The 19,109-nt window shown below is 40.7% G+C and overlaps 1 protein-coding gene and 1 pseudogene across 9 annotated transcripts in view; one reads left to right on the top strand and one right to left on the bottom strand.

The window, feature by feature from the left end:
- Ptk2 (protein tyrosine kinase 2) overlaps positions 1-19,109 on the bottom strand; it is a 172,316-nt gene that overhangs the window by 127,706 nt on the left and 25,501 nt on the right. For 7 of the 9 annotated variants that reach the window (XM_051159553.1, XM_051159546.1, XM_051159547.1 and 4 more), the window contains 2 exons: positions 8,405-8,631; positions 1,730-1,896 (listed from right to left, as the gene is read on the bottom strand). In XM_051159553.1, the coding sequence (XP_051015510.1) occupies positions 1,730-1,896; positions 8,405-8,599 (362 nt within the window). In that variant the 5' untranslated portion in view covers positions 8,600-8,631. Of the gene's footprint in view, positions 1-1,708; positions 1,897-8,404; positions 8,632-19,109 lie in introns of those variants that run through there. The other 2 variants (XM_051159556.1, XM_051159554.1) reach the window with 2 other exon arrangements.
- Positions 15,385-15,509, top strand: LOC127201871 (uncharacterized; annotated as a pseudogene).

Genomic DNA, 19,109 nt, shown 5'->3' with positions numbered 1-19,109 from the left:
ATGTGAAGATTTAATAGGAAGCACAGGTACAAGCACACACAAATATATCTCCCTCCCTCTCCCGTCCCCTTACACACACACACACACACACACACACACACACACACACACACACACACACACACACACACATACACGGGAGGGAGGGGTTATAACATCTTTACATTCTTCATGCATATGATCCTGCTTCCTTTGTCCATCTCTGCAATGTTTTCAACAATACTCAATTCCACATACATGGGTTACTGGTCTTTCAAACATCAAATTGTTTCAGCAATAATAATTCCTACTCTATTTTACTTAACGTAAAATAAACTGGCTTGAAAGAACAACAGAAAAGCTGGTGCTCAAAGCAATGACATTCCTGAGCATAAATAAAGAGACTGAACTTTCCTCCTAAGGTGTCTATGCAAAAGAACATAACATAACTGAAGTAGAAACCTGCAGTTTAACATTTACATATTAATTTTTAAACATAAAAGTATCTGATTAAGTGCTTGAAAGTCAAGTTTCCCTTCCCTACCAGTTGGTATAAACCAACCTAATTTTATTCTGCAGAAATAGCTTGCTCGCCTCAGTGCTCTGACGAATCTGAAAATACAACTGCATTCTCTGATGAACTACACAACTGATACAAAACTGCATGAATTCATGTTTCATCTAAACAAGCTGTCTTTCCCTGTTGAATGGGGCCTTTCTTTAAGATACTGAACTTTCTTGAGTGCATGCCTGAGGGCATAACATGGAAGAAGCTTTTTTTTCCCTTAAAGATAAACTCTCAAAGCTAAGTATTTTGCTTTAAGATTTTCCAACCAAAAGGATTCATTTACTCATAAAAATTAATAGGGATTAACCAGGAAAGGACAAATGACTGGGAATTTTTAGTTTGTTGTTTATTTATTTTTGGTTTTGAGACAGTTTCTCTATTATTGGTTGGTGGGTTAGTTGGTTTTCTGTGTACCCCAGGCTGTACTAGAACTCACTCAGTTAGAGGCTGTTCTCAAACTCACAGAGACCCACCTGCCTCCTGAATGCTAGGATTAAAGGCATGCGCTATCACTGCCTAGCTGGGAATTCTTTGGAATCACCTTTAAAGAACTTCAGTTAGCCAGGCTTAGTGGTGCATGCCTTTAATCACAGCACTTGGGAGGCAGAGACAGGCAGATCTCTAAGTTTAAGGACAGTCTACAAAGTTGTTCCAGGCTAGCCAGGGCTACACTGAGAAACCCTGAATTAAAAACAAAACAACAAACAAAAATAATTAAACAAACAAACAAAATTTGGTCACATTCTTGTTTGGGCAGGAATCACTAAGTGCTCACTCAATGGTCAACCTATATGTGAACATTGTGTGCCATTCTTTTCAGCTAAGTGTAGGTTACTGCACACGAGCATGCTATTAGCTCACTGATAAGATCATCAGCTGCATCTCTCCCACTAATGTGAGAGGTCAATACAGGATCATAAAGCAGCAGTACCACTTAGAGCAGAAGTGCAGGCATCACAGCACTAATGATCATCAAAGACCATGGCGACAGAAGACAAGAGAGCCATGTATAACTAAGTGTTCTAAGACATCACTGGCTCATAACTACTAGCCAATTTCCTCTACACAGGAGTAGCGATTACAAGCAGTATAAATGCTAACACGTGCATCCATCGTCTCATGCATATTTTTAACATACAAAGTAATACAGCATGGCCATACCACGGTGGGTTAGAATCTTACTTCCACTCCTCTGGTGGATGGGCAAGTTCGTATTTTTCCCTCACACTGGAGACACCCATGTCCACGTGTAGCCAGTGCACCTCCTCCGATCGCAGGTGACTGAGGCGAAATCCATAGCAGGCCACATGCTTTACTTTGTGACTGTCCACTATCTTCTGAATGATGCCCTAGAACACACCCCACAGAAATGATGGTTACAGACCAAAAGAAGTCTAGTTAGTTATGCAAAATCTTAATAAGCATATTATATAAGGATGTTATTTTCATATAAGAATTACTGTTTCTCATGCAGCGTATTTCTAAATTTATGAGTGCTCTGTCTGCATGTACTACTGCATGCCAGAAGAGAGCATCAGATCCCTTTATAGATTGCCATGTGCCACCAGGTGGTTGCTGGGAACTAAACTCAGGACCTCTGGAAGAACAGCCATTGCTCTTAACCACCAAGCTACCTTTCCAGCCCCTATGCAGCACTATTCCTATGAACAAGAAAAAACTTTGGGAGGGAAAAAACAAAAACAAAACCCTAAAAAAAGATTGTCTTCCCAATTCTTTATCAACAAGGCAATATAAATGTAAGATATGTCAGCAACCCCACCTTCACATCATCTCAATTCTGTCAGAGCAGACCAGCCCCCTCAGGTTCTACTTTCGGAAACAAAATCTTCTTTAAGACCATACCTTTTTAAAAAAAAAAAAAAATACAAAAAAACTATAAGATATTCTATGAGTTGGTTATAATTAGTTTGCTCTGCTTTGTATAGGTTAGAATGTGGCAATTTTAAATGTCCCCAAACACACTCACTGTGCTCTCTGAGTTCAGGAGACAGTTGCCTTCAAATATGTCATCAGGGAAGATAAAATTCCTCCTGGGTCTACAAAAAGGTAAGTTTTAGAGTGGCCTTCTGCCCTGCACCTGCCTCCATGGGGAAGCCCAGCAAAGACTCCAAATGACAGGTGGGGTGGTAAATGACATTACTTCAACATTCGGGAGGCAGAAACAGGAGGTTATCTGTGAGTTCAAGTAAAAAGAAAGTCCCAGAAAAGCCAGGGCTGTTATACAGGGAAACAGTCACAAAAAGATTGAGTCAACATGCAGCACTTTGTATACAAGACATACAAAGCACAGCAAGCACACTGTACTCTCTCCCCAGTGATTGAAAAAAAAATGCTTTTTAAAAATTAATGATTTTATTTATTTATTTTATGTATATGCATGGTCTATCTGCATGTACACCTGCACACCAGAAAAAGGCATTAGAGGGTATAAATAGATGGCTATGAGCCACCATGTGGTTACTGGGAATTGAACTCAGGACATCTGGAAGAACACACAGTGCTCTTAACTCCAGCCCCTGAAAAAAAAAAAGCTTCTTAAAGGAAGCTGGCATCACCATTAGAACACTGACAAAAGAAAATACTAGTTTTCAAAACTCAGGAAAATGGCTCTGAAATTAAGAGTACTTGCAGCTCTTACAAAGAAGCTAGATTTGATTCCCAGCAAACCCTACAACTGTCTGTAACTCCAGTTACAGTAACTCCAGAGAAACTGATGCCCTCTTCTGACCTCCTCAGGCACTACAGGTACATGGTACACAAAGAAGATAATGTAGATAAAACACACACATTTATTTTTTTTAAACTTAGCTATTAATTTAAAGCTTTAGAGTTCCTAAGGAATTTTTTATTATGGTCCAGTGCTATTAATAATACAATAATAACATATAGTCTCAATTGTCTTAGTCAACTGTGAAAAGACACCATGATCATGGCAACTCTTGTTAAAGAAAGCATTTAAATGGGTGCTTGCTTCAGTTATAAAAGTTTAGTCCCCTATCATCACTGCAACAAGCAGGCAGGTGCTAGAGCTAAAAGCTATATCATGATGCTATAAGCAAAAAAGAGACTCTGGGCCTGGCACGGACTTATGAAACCTCAAAGCCCACCCCAGTGATTCATTTCTTCCAATAAGGCCACATCTCTTAGTCCTTCTAATCCTTTCAAATAGTGTCACTCCCTAGTGACTAAGCATTCAAACATATGAGCCTATGGGGTCATTCTTATTCAAAACACCACATCAACCTTCTATTTTATATGTAGCATGTATGCATTTGTGTGTGTGAGCACGTGCATGCTTAGTACACATGTGTGCATACAGAGGCCAGAGAAGGACACTGAGTGTCTTCCTCTGTTACTCCCCACAAGGTCTCTCACTAAACAACAAGCGTACTGTTTTAACTATGTTGGTTGGCTGGGCGTGGTGGCACATGCCTTTAATCCCAGCACTTGGGAGGCAGAAGCAGGTGGATCTCTGTGAGTTCGAGACCAGCATGGTCTACAAAGGGAGTCCAGGACAGCCAAGGATACAAGAAACCCTGTCTCAACACACACACACACACACACACACACACACACACACACACACACACACACACACTCTCTCTCTCTCTCTCTCTCTCTCTCTCTCTCTCTCTCTCTCTCTCTCTCTCTCTCTCTCTCTCTCTTCCCATTCTAATCAGAATGCTAATTTTAAAGCAGTCACCAATGCTATGATGACCTAATGTTACCCTTTCCACCAAGAAGTAGACAATCTTTAATTAGTGTTCATCTAACTGTAAACACCGTTCGGCAAACTACATAAATTTACTTACTTATAATTACAGGCTCAAACAATAGCAGTCATTCCCAAGTTGTCGGGGAAGCATGCTGAACCCCAAATGTGATCTATGCATTTATAAAGCTCCACGCACCAGTTAGAAGTTTAACATGCTTTGAATGTGGCAAGAACAATACTCAATGACTAAAGTGGGTATTTTTTCATCAGACTTTACTTTGGAATTAAAATAAGGCAAAGATCTGGTATATTTCAACCCTACTCTCCCACAACAGCAAGAGGCTGTAGGAGGAGGGCTACATGTCAGGATACCTACTCACTTTCTTTTCAAACATATGCTAAGAGGGAAGGAAGCCTCTGTCAGGGAGGGCCTGTTCTGCACAGACGTAAACTGGCCAAGGTCATCTTAGGCATGTGGACAAGAAGTCCCTTTTTGTTTAGCGAGACAAAAGTGATGCTTCTTAGGCCTTCCCAAGTCCTCTAGAGAAGTGCAGGTGCCTGCAAAGGCCAGAAGAGGGAGTCAGATCCAGTAGCTAGAGCTTTATCTGGTTGTGAACCAACGCCAGAGCTGTACAGACTCTTAACCTCTAGGCCATTTGTTTAGGCCTATGTTCTTTGAGTTTGTTTAATTTTATTTTTACTAATGTATACTGTGTGTTTGTGGGTGTGTATATGTAAGCATATGCAAGTGCCCATGGAAGCCAGAACAGGGCATTGTGTCCTCTGAAGAACAGCAAGCTCTCTTCAACAGTGAAAGCACCTCTGGCCCTGTTCTTTGAATTCTGAATCCAGACACCTACTCTTCTTCCCTAACTGTGAAAGTTGTAGGTGGCATTATCGACTAGAAAGCAGCTTCGTCTACACTGCAAAGCTTTTTTCAGCCTAGAAACCTAGCTAAGTCTTCTGGATGGGATACTACAGCTTCTAGTCCACCACTTGCTGCTTCAACAACCCTTCACACTAATGGAGAGTCTGTTTTCTTTAACTTCATGGACCAACCTCTACTGCTTGAAAACTGCTCAAGGTGGCAGCTTCTCCTCTCTTAACCTTCGCAGAATCTGGGTTGGGCTTTGTCTTGAGGGAATACTATGCTGGTTTGATCTTCTATCCAGGACACTAGAATTCTCTCCTTATTAGCAATAAAGCTACATCACTATCCTGTCTCTTACGTTAATTGGAATCAGACTTTTTATCTCCTAGAATTTTCCTTTGTATTTACAACAAGACTGTTTGGGACAAGACGAATAATTTTTGTACTGTATTGGTTTTCCATGTGCCTTCCTCACGAAGCATAAGTATTTCTAGCTTTGGATTATAAATAGGAAATGCAAGGTTTCATTTCACTTGTACTCTTTAGACTAACATAATTTCAACAGTATTACACCTCAGGGAATAGGGTACCCAGAGAAGAGAGGCAGTCATGGATCCTTAAAACATTTAAGCAAACATTAAAACATCACAGATCAAGAGAATTCATCATTGCACATAAAACAGAAAGAAAAGTAATTCTGAAATACTATGAGAATTACTGAAATGTGACACAAAGAAATGATGAACATACTTGCTACTGAAAAAAAATAGTTCCAACAAATACTCCACCCAAGGCTGACATGAGCCTTTTTAATATGTTTGCCTGTTAGTTTGGAGGTGGCATGACTAAATAATAAGTACAATAAATAGAAGTATAATGAAGGGAGGTGCAGTCAGGCAGGACTAAGGATGAAAATCTAGACCAAGAGCCCAGTATAGGATTGAGTAGGTAGAGTAGAGCAAGATCATGATTAAGCCCTTAAGAGAATGAGAAGACTTAAGACAGATACAAAAGAGACTGCAAGGGCCATGGAGTAACAAGGCTCTGCCAGTCTCTTTTGGGCTCACTTTGTCCATGCTCATTATACCACATAAAAGTTCTTCCAGGAAAGCCTGTACCACCAACTTTTCACATCACTGTTTCTCTGGAGGCAGCACCTTAACAATCCTTATACTGCACAGCTTTGGCTAATGTCCCCTGTTCTGAATTGAACACATATATATCTTGAAGTTCTGAAGAATGTATATGCCATCTACCAACAGGGGCTCCTGAGTTGTTTAAGGCTGAACAAAACAGTGTGCCAGAACTATTTAATTATCACAGTTGGTTACACAGCTTGCACCTCACCCTGGTTAGCATTTGGGTACTCAGACATATGGCAAATGTCTATGTGCTCACCTCACAGGTCACACCACCAGAAGACAAGAGGCTTCCTCATACTGAGGTATTACACATAAAGCTGGAGCTGGTCTTCAAAATAGGAAAGACATCCACTAACATCTCCATATCCTTGAAATGAGTACCTTCTATTACACATCACGCTCCTTTTAATAATAAATCTATCAACATAGTCCATCAATAGAGTGGTTGTACAGAAGTAACAAAAGTATAACTTATGAAAAAAATTTAGCTTTAAATAAAATCTGTCAATCTCTTTATCTGAATAAAACAGTAAGTGAATGTAAAAAAAAAAAAAAAAAAAAAAAAAAAAGACGGGGTTTCTCTTTCTAGCCTTGACTGTCCTGGACTCGTTGACCAGGTTGGTCTCGAACTCACAGAGATCTGCCAGTCTCTGCCAGAGTGCTGGGATTAAAGGCATGCACTACCACCACCTGACCAGTAGATGAATTTAAATTAACTGATGTAATTATGGTGAAATGGAGACTTCTGTTCTCTAAGAATGACCATGTGTAAGAGGAGAGTAGGAAAAGGAACGCTTCTTCAGCATCTCACCAAAGTAAATGCCTCCTGGAAATCCACATTGACTCCATTTGCTGAATCCATGCTACCAGCTCACACCTAACTTTCAAAAATATACTTTCCCCCTTTGCCTTGCCTGCCTGCTCCCTAAGGCTCTAGCATTAGCTCTCACTCCTCTTAAAAATCCCGGGACCTTTGCAGGACTAGCTCCTCCACTTAGGTGCTGGGCCTACCTTCAAGCTCCCTAGTACCCTGCCAGCCTGCCTCCAGTACAGCCTAGAGAGAAGTAGTCTACACTATGCATGTCTCTGTTCTACAGATTCTAAGCTGTAAAGGTAAGGCTTCTAAAAAGGCCTTGCTATGGTCAGTGCTTAGGGTAGGGATAATTAGAGGAGGCGGGGCTAATGGGAGGTAGCCAGGTAGCCAGAGTACCCCTGAGGGCAACTATATGATCCCAGAAGTCTCTTCCTTTTCCTTTCTCTGCTTCCTGGCTCAGAAGTAGAGCAGTTTGCACCATGTGCCTCTACTACTTTATGTGGCCTTGACAGGGGCTCAAAGCAACAGGACCATGTTAATTAGTAGACCCTCAGAACTAAAAGCCAAAATCAACCTTAACTGATTCATAAATTTTATCAGTGTTAGAAAGCTGACTAACACTGAGCTTTTACATCCCTATAAGATAACATATGGGACCACTCCCAAATTACACTTCCAAGAAAGTTCATCTTATTTTACAAAATTAGAGGTTCTTTCTTTTCCTTTTCTTTCTTTCTTTCTTTTTTTTAAGATTTTTTTTTTATTATGTATACATTGTTCTGCCTGCAGGCCACAGAGTACCAGATCTCATAGATGGTTGTGAGCCACCTTGTGGTTGCTGGGAATTGAACTCAGGACCTCTGTAAGAGCAGCCAGTGCTCTTAATCTCAGAACGATTTCTCCAGCCCCTAAAGGTTATTTCATTACATTGATTCCTTGTCCTTTTCTAAGGGTTAAAATAATTAGATGACAGGTAAATTGCAGTACATGATTAAAATGTGACTTAGATATTATTTTCCTAAGAAAGCAATGGTTACATATTAGCAATATACTTACTACCTGCCAAGTGCTGCCAACCCTTCTCACTATTAGTCAAATGCTCTAACCCTGAGCACCTCCATCCCTAGCCCCTTGGGTGTATATCAGAAAGAAAAGGTTAACATCTCTGCAACATGTGAAGTTAAATAAGACATTAAATAAAAACTATTTCTTTTGGAGGGAAGTGGGGTGGCCATAGGGGTTACATGTCATTGAAACAACTATTTAAAGATGCCATATGAGAAGAAATACTTACCCTGACATCAGTAGCATCTCCATGCCTAATAATACTGGCCCAGGTGGTTGGCTCACTATTGCTTTCAAAATAATGAAAGACCTTTAATACTCGCTCCATTGTACCAGGGGACCGTTCCATGCCAGTACCCAGGTGAGTCTTTGTACTTGAACTTGATGTGTGATTTAAGTTTGGATCAAGATAAGCGGCTGCCATTCTTTTGCTAGATGCTAGGTATCTGTCATATTCTGTTGAGGGGGGAAAATGAAAAAAGATTTTCAGTGTACAATGAGTAGCAATTACAATCTGACAATTGTGTTACCAACACTAATCACCATTCTGTATCCCATGCACAAATTACTTAAGAATAGAGACTTATTACTCCCCACAATCACTGTGCTTTCTTTCTACACCCAGGGCCTGATAAGAGCAACAAAAATGCCTGCTTTTTTAAAAAAAAAAAAATCTGCTTAAGGACCAGAACTCCTAATTAACAATGCCAAAACTTCATTGACTTATTTAAAAATAATTCAATGCAATCCCCCCTCTTTTTTTTTTTAACCTACTCTTCATTTGTAGAACTATATCATTGCAAAAGCAAACTTACTAGTTTGTTGCCTATTTTTTTAAAGAAATGAAAGATGTATTTTTTTCAAGATTTATTATTATGAATGCAGTATTCTGCCTGCATGTACACCTGCATGCCAGAAGAGGGCACCAGATCTCATCATAGATGGTTGTGAGCCACCATGTGGTTGCTGGGAATTGAACTCAGGACCTTTGAAAGAGCAGCCAGGGCTCTTAACCTCTGAGTCATCTCTCTAGCCCTGCTGCCTACTTTTAAGGAACTTGCCTAAAAGTTCTTTCTTCAAGTAAAACTTTAGACTTTATACACACTAAGTACCAGCAACTAAAAAGAATAAAACAAGGTGGAGCTGAGATGGCTCAGAGCTTTGCTATGCAGTCATGAGTACCTGAATTCAAAGCCTCAGTACCCAAGTAACAAGTCAGCTACACATGCCTATAGCGTGTTAGCATTACGAAGCAGGGACATACAGACATGCTTTGGTCAGCTTCTAATGCAATAAGAGAACCTCTCTCACAGCAAGGTGTAAAACGATAGAGAAAGATACCTGATACCCTGCTCTGGCATGCTCTGCTTTCCCATGGACACAAGCACCTGCAGCCACATTGTTCAGATATGGTGTAGCTTCTCTATCAGTCCTGACAGTGAACTTTCTGCTTCTTTGGTTCTTACAATGCTTTTGTCTCCTCTTCCAAAATGTTGCAGGGATGTAGGCGTAGGAACTTTGTTACATATATATGTATGTTGTTGGGGATCCCACCCATAAACAAAGAGCTACAGGTAACTAGTGACTGCTGAGCGAGGGAAATTTAGCCTTTCCCAGAGATTAAGGCCCCTAACTGGTTAACTAATACAAAATAGTCCTGAGATAGATAGATAGATAGATAGATAGATAGATAGATAGATAGATAGATGGATGCATGCATGCACACACTCACAAGACTCAAAAAGTATTATATGTAGTAGCAGTATTAGTAGTAACAACAACAACGACGCTGCCACCAATCTGAGAGAGAATGAAAGTATGGGAAAGGCTGGAGTAAGGTCAAGACAAGTAATATAATTGTATTTTAATTTAAAAGTTTAAATTTTTAAAAAACACAGCACAAACAAAAAAGTACATATGCCATACACATCATAGGAAGATGAAGCAACACCCTTAATATTTCAAAAACTCTTGAAGTTGTGAGAAAGTCACCTTTTAGAGAAGATACTGCCTGTGTTGCCAAATATATAGAAAACAAGAACCCTGGTCCGCTGCAGGTAAAACACTGTGAGATACAGCATAGTCATCATGAAGGAAGGCAGTCTAGCAGGTCCCTAAGTGGCTAAACAGAATCACTATATCACCCAAAAGGTTTACTACACAGTGAAAATTCCAAGACACTGAAAACATATCCAAATAACTATTTGGCATATTTGAGGCAAACTGTCCATAACAGCCACAGATTTCAAGTGATCCAAACCCCAAAAATCCCCTCTACCCCCAACCCATTTCCTCCAGCAAAGCCACACTTGCTCCAGCAAAGCCACGCCTCCTTAGTCCTTCTCCAGCACTGCCTCTCCCTGACGATTAAGCATTCAAATATATGAGCCTATGAGGGCCATTCTTCTTCCAAAGCACCACAATCCCTGCACTAATGATTTCCAAAATGTATTGTTAAGTTCAAAATAAAATAATAAATGATGGCTAGGGGGCACTCTCTGTATAAAACAAAACATAAATGTATTTGCTTGTACATGAAAAAGAACTGGAGACTAGTGAGACTGGATACACATGGTCTGGATAGAGCCAAGAAAGAAAGGGTAGGAACAGAGAAGGAGAGGTATGGCAGTTCTCTGCACACCTGGGCACAGTACTGTCTACTTGCCAGTAACAGAGACAACAGAAAACTTGGCAAGAGCCAACAAAGACTATGACTACTTGGAGTATGTTCTGTGTCTAACACTAAGCTAGACAAGTATTAAAATGAAACTTAATCTTCCACTGTCTGGAAAGCAAGTAACATATCGCAAATAGCTCGCTTGTCAAAAGGAAATACCAAATGTCTTTCATTCAAAGACAGTGAAATATTGAATCTGAAGATGAAGATAGGGCTGTACTTAAGAGTCAAATTTACACACTTAAATGTGTATATCAGAAAAGACTAAAACCCAGTTATCTAAGTACAAGTGCCTAGCAAAATTTAGAAGCATGGGGGGGGGGGGGGTAGGGATTGTCAAATAATTTATTTTACAAGAATAAACAGAGCTGGGTGTGGTGGCGCACGCCTTTAATCCCAGCTCTCGGGAGGCAGAGGCAGGTGGATCTCTGTGAGTTCGAGGCCAGCCTGGTCTACAAAGCGAGTCCAGGACAGCCAAGGCTACATAGAGAAACCCTGTCTCAAAAAACAAAAAAACAAAAACAAAACAAGAATAAACAGTAAAACTGGCATATCTCCAAGGAAGGCCAATCGAGGAAAAAGAGGCAAGAGAAACCGAAATATCAAGAATGAAGAAAGAAATAAGACAATTAGGAATATCAGAGACTAGTAACGAAGACATGCAACAACTAATACATTGAAAGTCTTGTTCTTAATAATGATTACCAATAACTTTATACGTAGTTGCAAAACAGTACTTAAGAAAATCAAGAAAAATTAAAATTAAAACTGAAGCCAGGTATAATAGCCACAGCCTTTAACTCCCAAAATTTGGTGTCTGAGGCATGGTTCTTTGAGAAAATGTCTTTTTTTTTTTTTTTTTAAAAGAAAAGAAAAAAGAAAAAGAAAGAAAATCCTTGATTAAATAGAGTTCCTGACCAGCATGGGCAACAATGTGAGTTCAATCTTAAAATTGGTCAAGTGCAGAGAATAAGAGACCGCAAGAGTGTTCAGCCCTACATGGGCCATCTTATCATACCTTTGGGCTAAACACAAGGCTCCAAGGTCATCAAGAAGAGGAAGTAGAACAATTCTAAGAGCCAAAGGTTAAGAGTAACTCTAAGAAAAGTGTTTACAAAAAAGACATCTTTCCCAGGTGGTGGCAGCGCAAGCCTTTAATCCCAGCACTCAGGAGGCAGAGGCAGGCGGATCACTGTGAGTTCAAGGACAGCTTAGTCTATGAAGTTAGTCCAGGACAGCCAAGGCTACACAGAGAAACCCTGTCTCAAAAAAAAAAAAAAAAAAAAAAAAAGACATTTTCCTTTTGACATATGAACTCACAGAAACTGTGACAGCATGCACAAAATCTACACAAGTTCAAGCCAGACCAAATCATGAAAGAGAGTGATAGGCATTAAACCCCATCCCTAGCTGAGGAGCTATTAGCATGTGATACCTGCTAAACAGAGAGTACATTTTCTTTTAGGATGTGACCCCTAATAGGCTGACCACTCTCCAAGGTAGGCTCTAAGAGCATTTGGTAAACACAAATTGGACTTACTATGCTCGGGGAGGGAGAAGAAAAACCCATCAAAATGGGTAGATCTGAGAATAGTTTGGGAATGGGATAAATAGGGTCCAATATATTGTATAATACTCTCAAAGAATTAATTAAAAAAAAATATTACTTTAAAAAACTAAGCAGGAGCCAGGCACAGTGGCACACGCCTGTAATCCCAGCACTCAGGGAAGCAGAGGCAGGAGAATTTCTGTGAGTTCAAGGCCAGCCTGATCTACAAAGCGAGTCCAGGACAACCAAGGCTACACAGAGAGACCCTGTCTTGATAAACAAACACCTAAGCAGGAGCTAGCTGTTCTTCCAGAGGACCTGGGTTCAATTCCCAACATTCACACTACAGCTCAAAACTGTCTGAAACTTCAATTCCAGGGGATCTGAGATCCTCACACAGACATACATGCAGGTAAAACACAAATGCATACAAAATAAAAATAAATATCATTTATTTTAAAACTAAGCAAACAAATAACTTGAATGAATCCACTCTATGAAAAACAGTAAACTTACAATGAAAATTCTTTCCATAAAGGGATATTTTAATCTTCCAATTAAACAAATTAATCTTATAGCTATTCAACAAAGATAAATATTTGAAATATCTGTGAGACTCAAAAAACAGTGATTCCACAGGGTATGGTGGCACACGTCTTTAATCCTGGCACTCTAGAGGCAGAGACAGGCACATATTGGTGAGTTTTAGAGACCAGCCATCTACACAGTGAGCTCAAGGGCAGCCAAGGCTACTTAGAGAAAACCCTGTCTCAAAAAAATAAACAAACAAACAAAAACAATGTACCAAAGTGTGAAAAGTCAGTCTTTTTCTTAAAAGAGTAAGAATTGTAATGTGTTGTTAAGAAATTTTATCTAATAATACTTTAAAAGGATGTATCATAGTTAAACACAAGGGTGTCACATACTCAAAGCAAACCAGCATGCAGGTTGGGGAGATAGTTCAGTTAGTAAAGTATCTTTTTCTCTGCCACTCAAGCGTGAGAACCTGAGTGTGATCCCTAGTGTCCACATAAAAAGCCAGAGGTGGAGGTAGACATGGGGGCAGCTAGCTTAGCTAAATCTGTGAGCTTCAGTTTCAATGCTGTTAGAAGCAGTTTTTTTCTATCAACAAAAGGCCAGTATCTTGTATGGCCTTTTATCAAAGGCCAATATTTTGTAAATGTCCCCCATTACCTTGTGAAACTCTAGTGTTCATGTCTATTAGCTCAATCCCTGGAATTCCTAAAACTTGACTCTTTATCACATTTCCCCCCTCTGCGCTGATTATGAACTCTGCAACAGGATCAAATTAAGAAGTCAAGTTCGCATCAATAGGGTGAAACACAGTATAATGAAAACTAAATGAACGTACTGCTTTGGTCTGTGCTTGCTAGCCCCATCTGAGTTGTGGCACACCCTTTTTTCAAAAAGAAACTGCCTTGTTGGGTTACTTTCATCTTGTTAGTTCTTCCTTAATCAACACTGAGAAATACTCTGTTAAGAAAGGGATCTTGTCTGAAAAAGTGGAATGGGCATTGATCTCTGGCCTCCACACACAGCACAGACCTATGAGTATCATATACATTGGCAGGAGGGGGTGCAGGTGTAAAATGTAAGGGTGGGAGCCACTGTCATTATTCTTAGACAGCATGGCTACTTACCTACAAACAAACTCAAAGAAGGCTGCCAGAAAACTGGTAAGCTTAGCAAGGCTCCTGGATCCCTAAGTGCACTTCTGCTCATTCTGGCTTTCTCCTTCCTCTCTATATTAAACAACTAAGGATTTCTAAGTAAGACATAGCATCACTTGTTTCTCAACAGCAGGAAAATAAAACAAAACTGTCCCAGCACTCAGGAGGCAGAGGCAGGTGAATCTCTGTGAGCTCGAGGCCAGCCTGGTCTACAAAGTGAGTCCAGGACAGACAAGGCTACACCTGTCTCAAAACAATAAACAAACAAACAAAATAAATAATAAAGCAAAACTGTGCCTCAAAGTGGTCAGAGAAGCCAAGTGATGGTGGTGTACACATATGGTCGCAACTGTTCAGGAGGCTTAGGGTAGCAGGAATCACTTGAACCAAGAGTGTAAGGCCAACTTGAATAATACAGTGGATCCTATTTTTGAGAAAATAAATTGTGTATTTTAACTCCAGTTCCAAAGAGTCCAACTCCCTCTTCTGACCGCTATAGGCACCATATATGCACCTGGTACACAGATATACATGGAAGCAAAACACTCATATACATAAAATAAGCGAATCTAAAACGAAAAAAATTAAAGCTTTCTCAAAGAGGAAATCAAAACGTGAAATTCTGAAATTAGGTTTATACCGGTATTCTCAAACTATTTGTGATAAAGGACTATCTGTGTTTTAATTTTAAACCTGTCACAACCAATGCCTTTTCTATTGAGGAGGAGTGGGGGAATTGCTAAGAGCTGAGTTTATTGCCTCACACAGGCTAGCATGTTAAGCAAGCACTCTACTCCCCATTCTAGACCAATGTTATTATAAAATACAATTAAAAAAAAAAAAAAGAATTTCTAGAAAAGTAAACTTATAAAGACAAATGTCATAGCTGAGAATTAAGTTTCTATCACTAGAGTTAATAAACAGAAAATGTCTATAAGGCTGCTATTAAGGTTCCAAACACTTATAGAAAGTTACCAGCCTTATCTAGTTTGGACTGGGCACAACCCCAGTGGTAACACTAGTCTGTAGGCCATGCTTAACAGCATCCTGGCTGAACACCAGGGACTTTAAATCCTTAACCAAACTGTTGGTTCAAGTCAGGGTTAGCCAAGAGTTCAATTGTTTCCAGGATGGGGTTGATGGGCTGTCTGCTTTGGGTCTCCCTTGAATAAAAGGAAGACTCTAAGGTGTTACTGCCTTGAAAAGGAAGGGCTGGGCAGCCCTGAATCAAAATGGGAAGAACATCTGAGAAACTCAATCTACAATTGGATACACATGTACAGAAAAAGTATTTGCAGCCAATTAAGACAACCAGGTTCTTTTTCTGATGGAGGCAAAGGCTGCAAACAGTGCCTCTGCCATAGTGTATGCAGCATGTTGCTTATATGGCATTACCTAAGGGGTCTTGGAGACAACTTTCTGGTTGATAGTCCCATCTCTGAACTCCTGCTGTCCCCAGCCAGCAGTCCAGTAGGTTTATGGGGTGCTTTTGGGGAAGCCCAAGGACAAAGTGCAAAGGTTCACACTGGCCAACTCATCATGCCCAGCCACACCAAGTCGCAGAATACAAAACTTGGGATTGAGTTGATGTGTAAAGCCAAGTGTAAGTTCCATGGCCACCAGAAGATCCACATTTCAAAGAAATGGAGCTTCACCAAGTTTCATGCAGATGAATTTGAAGTCATCATAGATGAAAAGCACCTCACGGGATTAAATAGATCCCTAATTTGTAGGCCCCTGGGCAAGTGGAAATCCCTGACCAGCTGAAAGCTCTTAATGTGCTGAACCCACCTTCCCTCCCCTCCCCTACCAGTCATATTTATAAATAAATCTCTTGTCTAGCAGAGAGAGCACCAGAAATATAAGGAAAGACTTCCCTCCTTTATAAACACTGCAGATCACACAAAGACAACCAGTGACTATGACCTCAGAAGCAGAAGAGTAGACCAAGCAAAGTTAGTCCACACCCAGGCTTTAGAATAGGAGGAAATTCTGAACTCAGAGCAAAGCGGAAGCTCAACAGAGCCCAGTAACCTATGAGGACCTACCTACAGATCCATGCAGGGGGAAAAAGGCTCCACCATAGTTGGTCCACATAAGTCATCTGAATGTCTAATTCAGGGGTTTGAATTCATTTGCTTCTTAGTTTTTTCTAGTGGTTCACAATAGGAGAAATTACTGGTTTCTAGCCTTTGATCACAACCTTACCATTTTACTATCTTAAAACTAACTTGTAGTGGGCTGGAGAGATGGCTCAGGGGTTAAGAGCACTGTCTGCTCTTCCAGAGATCCTGAATTCAGTTCCCAGCAACCACAAGGTGGCTCACAACCATCTATACTGAGAGCTGGTGCCCTCTTCTGGTATGCAGGCACACATGCAGGAAGAATACTGTTTATGTAATAAATAAATCAATCTTTTTTTTAAGTTAAAAAAAATTGTAACACTTTGCTTTTTAAAATTCTGTTAGGAATAATAATAGTGTTGCAACACTGGATATCTGAACACAAACTCCCAAGTTCTCACCACTCATATTTTCAGCAAGTCATCTACCTCACTCTGCATGAAGATGCCTAGACTGCAGCATCACTGATCCTGCAGAACCCTGGCAAGGACTATCAGTACAACTATAATGTCTACAGTGTGGTCTGCAAAATCAGCACTATGTGGTGTGACCACTCTGTTAATTAATTTCCTCTAAGGTACTCACACACCGACTTCATGTACTAGGTTGCTATTAACATTACATCATTACAAATAAGGACACTGGGGCACTCAGCAAAGTTACAGAGCTGAAGAAACCTTATAGTGTTGCTCCAGAATCTGTTTTCATCCCCTACACTAAATGTCTGTTCCTCCAAGTATGGTCCAAACCACAGCACATGAATCACAAAGGAGCTTGTAAGAAGGAAGAAAGCAGGTCAACATGATCCCAGAGTGGCCCATGGGAAATCTCAAGCTTGTGGCTATAGCCCTAGGTCTGATACTACTAAGCTGCACCACAACTTCCACAACTTCCTCACTGCATTTATTACTTTCCTCCCAAAAGACATCTGAGAAAAGACTACAACCTGCAAGATGCTTTTGGCCATCAAGGCTTGTCCACCTGCACACCTACTACTGTACAGGTCGGTCTCACCCTAGGCAGCCATAAACTTTCTTTGCTGAACATGCCCTGCTGTACCTGGGCCTGCTGACTACAGCACACATCAAGGGTTACCACACCCTACTCCTGAGCAAAGGCCCAGCCATGCAGTATTATGGCATGGCCAGCAACCTCATTGATGCATTCATCCTGTCTCTTACAAACCAAGGAATGGGCCACACCTTTCAACAAACTAAGACTCTTTACTAAAGCACTATTACACTGTACACGGCATCCATACAAAAAAGGTAAGTGAACTAGCTATATTTGGGCATGTGGTACTGCAAAGTGAAGCCAAGACTGTGTATATCAGAGAAGATGCACTCCTAATCCAAATAATAATTAAAAGAAAAAAATGAAGCAAAATCAGATATACTTCCTACCCTAGGAGGGTTTTCAGTCTAGTTGGGAGAAAAACATGAAAGTTTACTGAGTACTACAAAAACAATTACATTTAAGAAAAAGCTAAGTCAATGAGGAAAGCCAGAGGGGTAGCTGCTGGGGATCCAGTACTTAGCAAACTTCAATCCTTTGGTAACATGAGAGCATAGTTACAAAGTTGAGAGACATTTCCCCACTTGTTTTATGAAACATCAATACATGGCGGGCCCATGCCAAAGTGTGCCCTGAGAAATTTCACCATGCAACAGATCTGGAATAAAGGTGGTTTACTGAGGGAAGGGAGAGAAGTGAAAACCTGGAGAAGGGGTAGAGGCAGCAAGCAAGCCCATGAAGGGGGAGGAGAGGGAGACAGAGAGACAGAGACAGAGACAGAGAGAGAGAGAGACACAGACACAGACACACACACACACACACACACACACACAGAGAGAGAGAGAGAGAGAGAGAGAGAGAGAGAGAGAGAGCACAAAAACAGAAGGGTAGGGATCAGGGAGACAGACAGAGAGAAAAAGAGACAGAGAACAGAGAGAGCGAGCTGGGGTGGTGGGCCGTCCTTTTATTGGCCATACACATCTGTTGCATCTGGAGGTGACAACAGGTGGGGAAGTAAGCAAGTGCTAGGTTCCTGAGGGCAGTCCAGCAGAATCGCCTGCACGCTAGCAACCACATTCACACAAAATGATCACAAGAAAAAGTTATGAACTGACATCCTTCATAAACAGACACAAATAATCTAAATAACAAATATAATTAACACAACAACATAAAAAGGAGTAGTATATTATGCTTAAGATAGAATTTATTAACCCGGAGTGGTGGCGCGTGCCTTTAGTCCCAGCACTCGGGAGGCAGAGGCAGGTGGATCACTGTGAGTTCAAGGCCAGCCTAGTCTACAAAGCAAGTCCAAGACAGCTGAGGTACACAGAGAGATTCTGTCGGGGAGTGGGCGGAGACTGAATTTATTATCAAGAATACAAGGTTGGTATCTTAATCACTGTTCTATTGCTGTGTAGAGACACCACGACTATAGCAATTCTTATAAAAGAAAGCACTTAATTGGAGGCCTGCTTAGTTACAGAAGGCTAGATCATTATCATCATAACGAGGACCATGGTGGCACACAAGGAAGCATGGTGCTAGAGAAAGACCTTTACATCCTGATCCACAGGCATCAGGCAGAGAGAGAAAGACACACTCCTCCAACAATTATACACCTACTCCAACAAGACCATGCTTTCTAATCTACTAACAGTCTACTAACTGGGAATCAAGAATTAAAAAATATGAGGTAGGGAATAGGGTGGGGGCTCTCATTCAAACGACCACATTCCACTCCTTGGCTCCACATTCCACTCCTTAGCTTCCATAGACTTGCAGCCATATCGTGATGCAAAATGTTTTCGGTCCAGCTTCAAACGTTCCCATAGTCTACCAGTCTCGTCTCCTTTTTTTTTTTTTTAAATGGGCGAGGG

This window comes from Acomys russatus, chromosome 17 (genome assembly GCF_903995435.1).
Source record: "Acomys russatus chromosome 17, mAcoRus1.1, whole genome shotgun sequence".
Lineage (NCBI taxonomy): Eukaryota > Metazoa > Chordata > Mammalia > Rodentia > Muridae > Acomys > Acomys russatus.
This window is presented reverse-complemented; position numbering and strand designations above follow the sequence as displayed.